General features: G+C 37.0%; 1 protein-coding gene across 2 annotated transcripts; it reads left to right on the top strand.

The window, feature by feature from the left end:
- Positions 1-123: 123 nt before the first annotated feature.
- LOC139981083 (coiled-coil domain-containing protein 62-like) lies at positions 124-12,948 on the top strand. Of its 2 annotated transcripts, XM_071993250.1 has the most exons (13): positions 124-280; positions 2,199-2,325; positions 2,936-3,257; positions 3,765-3,960; positions 4,341-4,507; positions 5,315-5,416; positions 5,702-5,779; positions 6,093-6,186; positions 7,299-7,400; positions 7,761-7,947; positions 8,479-8,713; positions 10,179-10,325; positions 11,000-12,948. In XM_071993250.1, the coding sequence occupies exons 2-13, from the start codon at positions 2,300-2,302 to the stop codon at positions 11,012-11,014; spliced, it is 1,671 nt and encodes a 556-aa protein (XP_071849351.1). In that variant the 5' UTR covers positions 124-280; positions 2,199-2,299; the 3' UTR covers positions 11,015-12,948. The 2 variants fall into 2 exon arrangements, with proteins under 2 accessions (XP_071849351.1, XP_071849352.1); XM_071993251.1 differs by lacking the exon at positions 2,199-2,325 and having other exon boundaries at positions 158-280.
- The last annotated feature ends 821 nt before the right edge of the window (positions 12,949-13,769 follow it).

Below are 13,769 nucleotides of genomic sequence, written 5' to 3'. Positions count from 1 at the left end.
AAAATCTGGCTTTTCTACGACCAAATCTTGAACATCTTGTAAGAAAGCATACGTCTCGCCATATGTGTTACGTCGATCTTGCTCTTCACAAAAAATTATTATTTGTGCACTTTTGGCTTTCCAATGATTAGTAGAAACTGACCTTCTGACCTGCATGAGAGGGGAAAATATAAAAATGTTAGCCTAAAGTTCTAGCTCTAGTTGTTGCTTTAGCCGTCATAATCTCATACAGTCGGCGTCTCATATAGCTGCGTTCGTCCTGTCCACTGAATATTTGAATGTAATTCTTGTTAATGCTTTTGAACTTCTAAAGTATAATAGTGGTAGGATAAGTCTGATCTTCACATTGGCTCGATCAGTTCACAAATGACAAGTTCTGTTACGTTCGTCATTTGGTTAATAACGTTCTGTAGTGTTAAGCCTATATCCAGGCAATTTAACATAGGACTAAGTTGCCTAACCTTGTTTAGTTGTTGAGCCTAGTCCAACCCTAAATCAGTCAATGTTTAAGTTTAAGGTTTTCTTTTCATACGGCAATATACGTTTAAGACAGGGTGAAATTTTGGGAGCCTCTTCAGTCTTAGTGTTTGGTAGTTCTAAGTGCTACTATGTTTCAATTTCAAGGATGACATTTGATCAAATGCCTTGGCCTGTAGCCTTTGCTAAGTATTAATTCTAAGCTACACTAAATTATATGCACCGGCGTAAAGTTCGTTTGGCTGCTTTACTGTGCTATCCTATATTATATAACAATGTAAAGGTTTGATCAGTTTCTATCAGACAAAATGGATAGATTTTTACTGTATAGTCAGTCTCAAGTAAAAATTAAGTACTAAGTCTTAAAGAGGCAAGAAGAAATTCAAAACATTGTTCCTGTACTGTGTAGTAGGCCTACTGTAGTAAAGTTTGCTGTACAATTCCAGAAGATGTGTGAAATATTTCATGAAAGTACTTTAAAATACAGAATTTTATTTGCTTGTACTGTGGCAATGTCGGAGTAATTATAGAATACAGGGCCACTCGATGATACTATCTGAGCATCCGGATGCGCGGATGCTCAGTCTCACCCCAGTACGTACGTGAGTAAAAAATGTCAAAGTCCCAGTTCTTTCTTTTTGAGTGGATGCGCGGATGCGTGGATGCGGAGTCAAAAATTTCCTAAGTCCTTTGCTAGTACTTCTGTGGTGGATTTTTAGAGGGCGTCACACATGTACGGATGCCTTTTAAGAACGACACACTATTGATGTGGAATATCTTCGTACATACGGGACTTTCAGTATTGGAAATACATGATGGTATATGTCAAAACTTTTTCGAAAATTATTTAAGTCCATTCCTAGGACTCCTGGGGTGGATGCGCGGATGCGTGGATACGTGATGGTATATGGGGAAACTTTCGAAAATTATTTAAGTCCATTCCTAGTACTCCCGGGGTGGATGCGCGGATGCGGAGTCAAAATGAAATACGTGATGGAATTTTAGAGGGCGTCATACGTGTACGGACATGTACAGACACACCGCGCATCCGCGCATCCGCGCATCCGGATGCTGGGAAGAGTTCATGAATGGCCCTGTATTCTATAATTGTACCGCAATGTCAGTCATTTTGGTTCAGTCTATGGATGTAAAACTAAAGTTGTCATCAGAAATGGTTAAATTTCTTAAAAGGCCCTCTAGCAACATGAACTATTATAGGCTAGTGTGTGTATATCAACACCCACTGTACATATAAAGCATAGTAGTACATGTATGCAAACATTGTGAGGATCATAAACTAGGTTTCAAAATGCAGCAGACCTGTGTTACTGTAGTCATACAGCTCTAGAGCACTATAGATACTGTATGTCTGCAGGTATATATGCACTGACTGACTATTCTTACACTAGTTTTACCCCAACATTTTCCATGTATCTCTTGAAATCTTGTTGGCATACCCTTGCTACGTTTGGTTCGATTCAGCCTCTTCAATGTCCCAATTGATGTTTGGCACCAAAATATGCCTGAAAGACATTTATTACTGCAAAAGTTAGATTGCCTCAAAAAATACCTCTGTTAGCATAGTAAATTATTAATGCTGAGGTACTACGTTGCCTATGCTTGTATTAGCTACAGTATAAAAACCTTTAACCCTTCTCTACAAGTATGTAGACTAGAAAAGAAGTGTTAAAATGGTAGTGTTCATTTTTCTTTCTCCATAGGATAATAACTTGACCAGTGGCTTCACATGTATGGATTATTTCATCAGTGATCATGAACGATCTTCAGCCGACATCTACTCTTGATCCTCAGTAACCGACAAATGATCCACTCATGGTCTACTAATTTGTAAGTAACAGTGAGGTAAAAGTTTTGATGCAGTGTTTGATGTAGTTGATTTGCAGTACTTAAAGTCAATAATCAACTTGAAAATCAGTAGCAGTGGTGTAGCCCCCGGAGAGAAGGTGAGAGGGGGGAGTAGTTCTGTCTCCCCATATATCTGTCAGGCCCCCAATTTTTTTTTGTCAGAAAACCCTTTTTCTTTTGGGTAAAATAGGTCATGGCTGCCCCTATTAGAAATTGATTGGGCCCCCTCCCCTAAAAACAAAGAAAGTCTAGCTATGCCCCTGATCAAGAAATGAGTACAAATTTGAATCTTGCTTGACAATATTCTACTTTCCAGGGATGTCACTTAGCTAGCCCTGGATCAGAGAGACATTATTTACGTACTTTCAGACCCACCTATTTCGGTTGTATACACGTGATTCCAATTCCATTCATTACCGTGCAGTTCTTAGTATATATACTTTACATACCGGGGACTGTCATGTTTGTCAATGTATATATCAGATTCTTTGCAAATTATCTTTGTCTGATCAATAGAATAGACAAATCTACATATGCCATGTTTCTTTGGCATCAACCAATTGTGAAAAAGTGTTCGTATCTTTCATTTTAGGAAAATGTACACAAACCAGCCACAGATGTTTCACAGTACTCCCTTGGACCATCGTGGTATTGCCAAGAGGAACCAGCTTAACATGTCGTCTGCATCCTCACCAACCATCGCATCTCTCTCCAAGTACCAATCCTTGCCATCAAGTCATCTCGTTTTGTCACCAAGCCCACAGACTTACCCATCGAGTTCTCAGAATTACTCGCCGGGTCCTCGTTCACAACCAGGGAGTTACAGTCCTACGCAGGAACACTTCTCAAGAGTTAGCCCAAGCAGAGTGACATCCAGTCCAACGGGGGTCTACACGCCATCTTCGTTTATACGGGTTGATGATCTCTTCTATATATTATAATTCTTTAATTGAAAGTTGAAACTATAAATATTGTTCGTTGTTCAGATATAGTCATATTTATCACAAATTGGGTTGGTTTAAGAAATGTTGTAGTGCTGATTTTAGATGATTTTGTATGATGGTCCCAAGGTGTCCAATTACTTTGTCAAGCAATCACAGGTAGTTACTATACTATTGAGGCTTCCTAAAAATGTGGTGCTTACTGACATTGAAACACTCCTTCAGATCCCAAGTTGAAGCTTAGTTCTTTTGACTCCCTGAAAAGGGAATTCATAATGGCAGATGAAAGACCTGGAATATTCTTGAAAACAAATCTGTCTCTGTTGTTAATGATTTCTTTCTGTGTCATTTGGGTCAATCCAAGATAAGAATGTTTATCAACTTCAATTGTAGTACTATATATCAGCTTGGTTTATGAGCCAGGAAATAAAAAAGGGAATTTTTCTTTTCATTCATGTTTTTTTCCTTTGTAATTTCCAGCAAAGACACCCCTCAGAACTTGAAAAGAGCACAATTCAAAAACAGAGGAAGGAGTTGCAGTTGCTGATAGCAGAGCTTCAGGACAGAGACAGAGAACTTAATGAGATGGTTGCATCTCACCAGAAACAGATGCTGGCCTGGGAGAGAGACAGACAACGTCTCTTAACACTGGAACAGAAATGTACTCGGCTACAAGGTGAGAGCTTGACTTTGTGATTTGTACATTTCCACCTTAAGAAAGAACAGATGCCCATCATTTTGACTTGTGAATGCATAAAGCAATTGGAAATGTTTTGTAACCACATAGATTTATTAGTTAGATTGAAGGGTATTTGGCTGTTAACATTGCATGGCTTGTTCAGTAATGGAGCACAGTTACGACCTAATGCAGGCTACAGCTTTGGATATAATTTATATTTAAGCTTTAAAAGTCATCTTAAAAATTCCAAATGACTATTCAAGTATTTTTTTTTTACAGTTGGTGTTTTTACAAATGTGTCTAAAATGTGAAAAAGGCCAATTTAAAAAAAAAAAAAAAAAAAAAAAAAAAAGTATGTGATGTTTTCTGTCACACAGGAGAAGTTAAAAATCGGAATGATCAGGTGAGAAGCTTGACCACAAGGTTAAAGGTCATTCAGTCCCAAGACCAATCTAAGAGCTGTGCCCTCCAGACAACTCAGAAACAGTTGGAACAACTCTCTGAAAAAGCAAGCATGTCCAGTATGCAACTCACAGACTTACAAGTAAGTCTGTGTGCAGCAACAGAGCTAGTTATAAAGCCCGCCGCACGCTGCACAAAAGAATACAAACTAACTCAAATTCGGCCATCGAAATATGGAAAGATCGGGAATAGTCTGCTGATAGGAGTGGGCTTAAAAACTGTTTCTAAACAAGGTTTTACCACTTTCAAGTTGCATTGGCTTCAGTTAGGGAGACCTCAACATGTGTTGTTTCACTTAACAAGCAGCTGGCAGTTATTGGCCAAATATAACTAAAACTGCCTAAAATGTAACCAATCACTGGGAAATCATATTGCATGGGACCTGAACCATCATAGCTTGTTAAAAAAAACCAGTGCTTCATGGTGGGCTTAGTGGTCATGTAGTGCATGCGGGTCATTCTTAAGACCACAGCTCTTGAAGACTATCGTAAGCTAGGTCATAACAGTCTAGTCAAGTCTGGTATTAATGTTCAGTTGGTACTGTGCAACTGACTTTACAACCGACTGTCTGTGTGTATATTGAAGTATTCCTTAAGGATCTTTCAAATGATTCACAGCCATGGAAGAAGGTTCAAATAGATGGTGACATGTTTCTCACTGAAGACTATCGTAAGCTAGGTGATAACAGTCTAGTCAAGTCTAGTATTAATGTTTCAGTTGGCACTGTGCAACTGACTTTACAACTGGCTGTCTGTGTGTATATTGAAGTATTTCTTAAGGATCTTTCAAATGATTCACTGCCATGGAAGAAGGGTGCAAACAGATGGTGACATGTATCTCACAGAGGTAAAATGCTCTTTTTATTCCCTGTTGTTTTGACTTCTCACAGGAAGACAATGGACGTCTGAATACTTTGGTACAAACCCTGACGACAAAAGTTGGTCAACTCGATGCTAGAGAACAAGAGCTGCTCACCGTTATAAGGTTGAAGGTATGGATGAGTCTTACAAACACAGCTTCATTGTAGGATTCTATATTTAAGTTGTAATGATTTTGCACCTGTGCAACAGAACAACCAGGTTTTCTAGTAGCAGATTACATATCACGTTTATGTTAACAGCGCCTGTGGTCTATCCCCTGGTTCGCTAGAGAACTGCCACGCATTCTAATATCACACATCGTCGATCTCATGACTTTATTTTTTCTGTTTTATTAAGGTTCTTTAATCGCTTATTTTAATATTTCTATAACAGTGCTTATCTTCCTTTTACCCCAGGACAGGGACCTAAATGATGCTACTGACCATATCAGTGAATTGACATCAAAATTTAAGAGACTAGAAATGTCAAATAAGGTAAGTTTCTTTGAATTCTGTTTTTCATTGAATGCTTAGAATTGACAACTTTTATGGCAGGAGTAGACCCTCCGTCTCCCCCACTACCCCCACCCCCCACCCCTGTACATAGCTTATCCTGTTGTGCAGCTGTGATATCATGAAGCTTGTTCAGCATCTCAATAATCTGTGATTTTGCCTTCTAAACCAATATTTGCGTTTGTGTGTTTTTTTTTAAATGACATAATCTGGGAAAATGTCACAGAAAATGTCAAAAATTATGCTTTCCAAATTGATTTATTATCCTTTTTTTGCCGTTTTTCTTTTTTTTAAGGAGAGCAAATACTCTGCAGCTACAGGCAAAAAAGAAATTTCGGACTGGAAGAATCGCTACAAAGAAATGAAGAAAGACGCTGAATCACTTAAATGTAACATAGTTTATTATTCACGGTCAGGCGTTTATTGGCAGAAGCGCACGGGACGGGTATCAACATGATATATGACACATGCAATTTTCATTCGTTCATTTTGTTTATCCCTACCTGTATATCGGTGTGGGGTAGATTGAACCTGGGTCCAAAAATTTATCGTTTTATTGTGAATCTAATTTGTACTGCATATTTGAATTTTATGAAAAGTACATTAATGGAGAAATGAAATTAATGAATGTCTGACTTGAAAGGTTGGGTGGTTAATTTTCTGTTTCTACAAGTACAATGTTTTTCAGTGTTTCTCCTTTGCTGGCTTCCCAAATGGAGTAGAATTTTAATCGAGCCCTATCTGTTGTAATATATTAGCACTGTTGTAGTACAAATTCATGATAGAACCGTTTTCTTTGTGGTTTCTCTGTAGAAGGGTACAGCTTCCGATTATAAAGATAAAGTATCATGTTTGCAAGATGTTCACAGAAATTCTAAAGATTGAAATAATATTTACACTGATACACAATTTAAAGTATGTCCAGTTAAAGCAAAGTGCGGATCATATTGGATTTAACACTGGAAGTTGATTTGACTCCGAAAGTACAAACAAAAGAAGGTGCAGGGAATAAATTTATCCCGTATCGTTTAACAAAATACCATACAAAATGGACAAATTGCTAGACAAGTGCAAAGATGTACAGAGCAGTTTTGTACACTGGAACCATAGTATTTTGTAAAACTGCTGTACAAACTTTGAATACTAAATATACCCTGGAATATCCTGGGTAGAATGCGAAATATATCCAAACACTGTACCTACATCTTAATCAAATGTACCACCTTTTGCCGTGTTTATTGTAACTCACAGAACATTAGTGTTAAGTTGGTAAAATGTAACTAGTTACACAATTTTAATAATTGGTACCAGCACAGGTTACTTTCATTTTCCTTTAAATATGCAAAGATAAATGGGATATCTAATTCGATGTGTTACTTGAGTAATTTCATCATGCTTTTGCACCAACAAAAAATAATCTATCTACGGACTTATTTCTTATCATACTTTGTTTCTAATCTGGCACCAAATTCTCTTTATACTTTCCTGTTTTTCCTTTCAGTGGAGGTGGACAAACTGGCTAGTATTAACCTGGAACAGAAAGTCGAGATGGGGAAAACCCAGGAGTCCTTGAAAGCCGTCGAAAGAGAGTTAGACCTGTCCGGTAAGCGTTTAGTATGATATCTTCATCCTAAAACTTGAAATGAGGTCGAAAGGAATAAAATCACATTCTCCTTTATATTTGATAAATTCTTTCCCTTGATGATTCTCCTTTAGAATCCCTTTAGTTAAAGTATTGAAGTCAGAGAGCCTGTTGCTTCATGAATGGTCTTTAAAGGCAAATTGAAATGACTGCAAATGAAACAGCAAGGTTAAAATAGACTGAAAACATAAATGGAATAAAAGAAACTGTGAATGAAGTAGAATTAATCATAACAATGGCCTTTTGAGTGCTATATTTGAAGTCTTACTTAATCATCATTCTAATTTATAATCTGGACCGTTTTTCTTTTTCTTTCTCCAGTCGAAAGAGAAACAAGGAGAGATCAACTCATCCAACTCCAACATTCTAAACAGGAAAGGATCGATGCAGAGTTAACAAGCTTGAGACAAGCCTACGCCAGACAGTACAGGGACATGTCACTGCTACAACTGAACTTGGAAAGCCACAGGGAGAAGAGTCGGGACGAAGAAAACAAAGAAAATGAAAAGTGAGTTAATGCCTACTTTATAGTTTGATATTACGATCCCCCCCCCAAAAAAACATATTGGACTCTTCCTTCACGATGCCTCTCAAGTCTGCAGGTCGGGTCAAAGTTTACAGTGCATGTGTCCACGAGCAGAAAATGTTTTGTTAGTCTTGTGTATGCTTTACCATTGCAGATGGAGAATGACTATGAGAATGTTTACAACTTTTTATGACAAACAGATTTCGGTAGGCTTTGTCTGATCAAATTTAATAAATCGTAAAGTGCAATATTCAAAATTCATTTTTAATAAACATGCAAAGTCATTGCACGTTTATGTGCGCGACACCATTTGATTTTTGCAATTTTCCCATAATTAAGTTTTCTTGTATTACCTGGGTAACAGTGAAACTGCAAGAGCAGATCAGATCGAAACACATGTACATTGAACATCAAATTGGCATCTTTTCAGCTGTTATTAAATCTTAAAAAAGTAAACATAATTTCACTGTGGACATTTTTGTTCTGTCTTTTGTTTTCTTTTGCCCACACAAGCCCTGTTGTTGCCTTCAGTCCTGTATCTACACCTCGAACATCAAAGACGGTGTCGCCGATCAAGATTGAGGGCGTGTCACCTCTTAGCACCCCAGGAAGAGATGGAGTGGAACTAGAGCAGAGAGAGACTGAATCTGTTTGTACGGAGGAAGTGGGTCAAGAGGAAGACGAAGATGAGGATGAGGCAGGGGAATTCAGTGATACATCAGAGGAGGAACTTGTCGATGCCGGAGAGGTAGGCAGTCGAATCACAAAAATTTGGAAACTGATTTGTCGGCATCGTTCTTCCTACCAGAGTTAATTTACCTCTCTTACAAAGCAACATTTTGAATTACTTACTAGTTTATATTACCTGTCTTTAAAAGCACCATTTTGAAATCTTACCAGTTTAATTTCTCTGTCTTAAGAGCACCATTTTGAGTTTTCTTTTGAAAAAATTTGAATAAATAGGACACTTAAATCTCTTAGCAATACCGGTGACTACACTTGACTAAATCGAGCATTATTTTCAGAAGTGAAACGTAACTTAGAAAATTTTCCAAATTGCTTTTTAATTGTGATTGATACAGGTGTAGAATGTGTCTGGGCTACAAAATGTTGACAATAAAAATGAAACTGTGTTCTGATTTTACAACATTTGCTGAAATAATAAATATTAAAGGGCGTCTTTATACTGTAATCAGTTGTGACGTCATTTTGAGTAATACTCGCTAAGTTTGAGATTTTTTTTTTGACAATATGTAAATGATGCTTTAATCGTTAAACGGGAAATAGCCTAGGTGAAAGTTGATTTAGTAAAGCTCTATTAATTGTTGTTGTCAGTCGTTTGATGGCATGTCAAATAGTTGGAACAGCACTAAAGGAATTTGCCATCAGACCGATCAGTTACTTTGGTACACCTGTATCTCCAGATCTCAAGCATTTACTCAAGCATTCACTCAAGCATTCACTCAAGCAATATTTATTCCACTAGAGTAAATTAAATTGATACTTGATAATAACTTTGAGGTGTTATAATTTATGCCAAAAATAGGATTCTCCATTTTTGTGGAGTTGATTGTTTCTAAATGTTGCTGTGATACTTCAGTACCACTCACTGGCCATGGAAACTGCAACGTAATAACAATGTGAAATATTAAAGATGTTTTTTTTCTTTCTTTCTTTCATGAATGCATCTGGTAATGGCAGAAGTATAATGACATTATCATGGCAATTCAGTTGAAAATGCCTTTGTTTTCCTTCATAACATACAAAACCGTAATCTACTGGCTAAAATCAAGTTCCCACTGACATTTTCCTGACTTACAGCACACATCAGTGTATGTACCGGAGCAGCCGTATAGTACTTGCTGATAATATGCTGATGGCTGATAATACTCTGATGGTATGGGACTTAACTAAGGTGTGGAAATCGTGACAACTGTTTTGACTGAGGATTATAACAAGACTTTTGTGCTTATATGCTTAATGTCTATTGGCAGGAAAATGCAAGTGACATTTTTCCTACCGGGAAACGGCAAAATCCAGTGTCATCTAGCCAGTAAATTGCCTGAATTTCAAGGCCTGAATATCGCAATGGCGTCTTCAACTGGCTTCAATTGTGTGAAAAAGTCAAATGTCTACTATGTAAGTGTAACGGTGCCTTCAAAAGGATTTTAATGATGAATATATTTTGTGTTCCGCCTGCTTTTCTTTCATAGGGAGATGCATCTCCAACCACCAAGCTTCACAGACTGTTGTCAGAGTCAAGGCAGATGGTAGCTAACTTAGAACAGTCATCCCTTCCACCCTATGCGGATACTGCAAACGGGCTCGATTGTGGAAACGAGGAGAGCGAGTCCATGCAGGTACAACTACCAGTTTGAGAATTTGAAAGTTGTGTGTTTAGTATTGTCAATATTTTGGAACATTTCATAGGAATTTGTGTTTTTGATTTGCTTCGTTCTGTGGATGGTAGCAGTCAGTGTCAATTTTAAGTTTTTCTGATTTGAAACTTCTTGAAATGTGAGGTGACTCTATCTTTTTCCAGAATACTGATGTTGACCCCCCCCCCATGTACTTTAAGGGTGATATTTAAATATGTATCAAAAGTTGGGTGGGCTTTTGAGATCTTAAAGGTTGTTGGTGCTGTTTCAAGAATGATAGTCAAATGTCCATGTTTCTGTACTTTCTTTCTCTTGCAACTGATATTTTTTTTCTTCTTCAAATTGACATTATTCTGGGCATTTTTATTAATTTTGGAATGATCAGTGACAGTACAGGAAATCAGGGGACAATTCCGCGAATACTTTTAATCCAGTGTCAATTTATGAAATCCGGCGACTGTCCTCAAAAATTTGGGAACATCTGGTTACCTTACTTTAATGCAATGGGAAATTTTAACTTTGATTGCAGATTCTGCATTTTATGAGAGAGTTGTAAATACATTGCCTACTGCACTTTCTATGGACACATTTTTGGTTTTGGCAGCCTATACTGACTATATGTGTTCTGGTTTTGACAATTTTTTTTTCCTTTTCAGAATAAAGATAACTAAGAAACTACTGGGAATTGAAAACAAGAAATGATGATTATCATGTGTGCCTGACAGGAAACTTGCCTGTGCTGGAAAAGAAGGGGGAAAAGAAAAAAAGAGGACTTTTCAAATATGGATGACATTGCCTTAAAATGCATAAAGAAGAATGATGCTGTGTTTTGCATGCTTGGAGCTAACCCTGCAAGTTGTAATTATACTGATTCAGTCTATTAAATTAAGATCTGAATCAGCAATCAGACTGTCTGTTCTCTTTGATGAGACTTGATATATCAGGTAATCTCTCCAACTCTTGTTATGATATAAAATTTTACAGAGGACATTTATGATGGTATTGATCTGCTTTTGTGTTTACGTTTGCTATGTAAAGTTTTACGAAGGGCATTAAAAAATTGACTCTTTCAGGTCTAGAAAGTTGAATGGAGCAAAATGTGTGAAGCATTACAGTGCCTTTATTAATCGATTAAAAGTTTAAACTTTAGTCTAAATTTGCAGCGTGCCATGCATTGTTTTAAACTGAAAAACTAATAATGGCATAGATCTGCTTTGGTTTTTTACGTTTGCTATGTGTTAGTTTTAAGGAATTTATAAAAGATATTTTTTTCCAGTGCAGGTATTGTTTCTACCCCTTTGTTCATATTTGTCTAGATAATTGCCTTTAAAGCATATAAAATGTCTGAAATACTGCTTTAAAAAGAAGTGATGTTGACAAAAGTTCCTTTGTTCCAGTCTTAGTGTTAATACTAACAATACTAATACATTGTTTTGAGGAATTTTTAATAGTGTTTTAGAAATCTTCTTTCATAACAACGTTTCATATCAACGTTATCACTTGCAGCATGAGTTCAAACACCATTTTCCTTGGCAAATTTGCAACACAGTTTCATTGGTTGAAGATGTTGTGTGAAAACTGCACAAGTTCTCTGATAGGTTTTGTAATTATCTCTGATGAGCAGACTTAATGGTATCGTGTGCTAAAACTTGCAAGTTTCCTCAGATGAGCAAATGAAGTAATGTAACAGACTTTTATCTTGTATCGAAAGCAAATCTGCTCTGAAAGTTTTGCTTTATAATGGATATCAACAGAAATAGCTCCTACAATGTTTTATTTTGTGTTTTAGATATTTATAGATAAAATGTACATATTCAGAATGATGTGACAGTTATAGCATATGCATGAAGTTTTAATGGTGAAGGGCTTCAAGTCAGGCAGGGCTCCAGGGAGTCTGTCTATGAGTCTGGGATACTGCTTTTTTGTTCATTGTTCTATGGGCTTTGGAAGGGCGGGGGGTGCAGTGGACAGGGACTGTCCCCCCCCCAGAGTTTTTTATCATTCTCTTTTAGTTACATTCCGTCCATTCTATCAATATTCCATTTTTAGGTATCTTCCATCGTTTTTCTTGTTTGTGTGTGACTTTATTTTTTATTATAATCCAATATTAAATTGTTCTGTGTACACTGTTCTACAATATTCATGTTTGAGCCTAGACCCCAGAGTTACCTTGCTTATCACTATTTGGGATCAATGGGAACTATGTTTGTTGTGCCTACGGTTGTTATGATGGTCTGGGAAGGCGTTGCGGTCAAACGATGACGGCAATGGACTTGGGATTGCGGTTTCTAGTCCTGGTCAAATCATTACGTTGTGTCCATGGATAAGGCTATAAACCAATCTATTGCCTGTCTTCCTCCATATGTGTAAAATGGGGACTTGCAAGGTAACTTGTTCATCTAGTTGTGTGTGCTGCACTATATGGGTAGTCGCCCAGAATGTCAAGGTGCCAACTCTTAACCTATATTGTTTGGGACTTTTGGAAAGTTTAATTATCACAAAATATGTAAGCATTACCAGCTTCAACTCCTTGATAGTTTTACCCTTCTGTATACTGTGACAATTATAGCAACATATTTGAAATAAATAATAAAAATAATAAATATCAAGTGTATTTGCCCTTCTTTCTTCAGTATTCTTCAAGGTGTATCAGAAGGGATGATTGAGATATCATTGTCTGTTTTTCTTTGAAATATCGACTTTTGTCTACGCCTGCGCTGACGTTGTTTTGTCTGCGTTAATTATTTCTTTGGTTGTAATGTTGAATGTTCAGTTTAATAATATCCCTTCAGTGCAATACAACAGAATCTGTAGAAATGCAGAACAGTTAATTTCCAAGTGAAATGTCAACTTTCATCACATACCTACTGCACTTTCTTAGTTGTATTTCCCAAAAGAGGCACCACCAACTACTACACAGAGGTTACTACAGTACACAGTTAAATAGTTTTTGAGACGACTTCCCATCCCTTGTTACGTTATACTACCTAGTATTTTTGGGCTACAGACTTCATCAGTAAACGAAATGGAACACAAAAGTCTAATAGTTTATTCAATGAAATATGTAGCCGGGGTCGAAACAAATTCATCGTAAGGCAAAAAAGTTGAACATCCTACAGAGACCTGACGTATACAACTGCATAATTACTGACTCAGACAAGCGGTTGTTCGACTCTAATAATAATGCCAACTTTCACTAGAAAATACATTAATTTAAAATAACATGATTCCATTATTTTCTTATAAAACACTTCATATTGCATTCGATAATTGTACATTTCTCCGTTCGTATTGACACTTTCTACTTCTCTGCGCTGGGTACGTATATTTCACGCAAGCAACCTTGAAGTACCTGTTGTCTAGGACGCTTGACAACAGCGTTCTTAAGTACTCCTCCATTGGTTCATTTTTCACAACATTGCAACA

Source organism: Apostichopus japonicus, chromosome 15 (genome assembly GCF_037975245.1).
Source record: "Apostichopus japonicus isolate 1M-3 chromosome 15, ASM3797524v1, whole genome shotgun sequence".
Classification (NCBI taxonomy): Eukaryota; Metazoa; Echinodermata; class Holothuroidea; order Aspidochirotida; family Stichopodidae; genus Apostichopus; species Apostichopus japonicus.
Note: the sequence above shows the minus strand (reverse complement) of the source record. Positions and strands in the feature narration are given on the sequence as shown.

What these genes read in the sequence shown, in the direction of transcription:
- LOC139981083 (XM_071993250.1), top strand. Translation starts at nt 2,300, where the DNA reads ATGATCCACTCATGGTCTACTAATTT. An exon ending in AGACGCTGAATCACTTAAAT is followed by an intron (nt 6,187 to 7,298) that starts GTAACATAGTTT and finishes TTTTCCTTTCAG; the next exon opens with TGGAGGTGGACAAACTGGCT. An exon ending in GAAAACAAAGAAAATGAAAA is followed by an intron (nt 7,948 to 8,478) that starts GTGAGTTAATGC and finishes TGCCCACACAAG; the next exon opens with CCCTGTTGTTGCCTTCAGTC.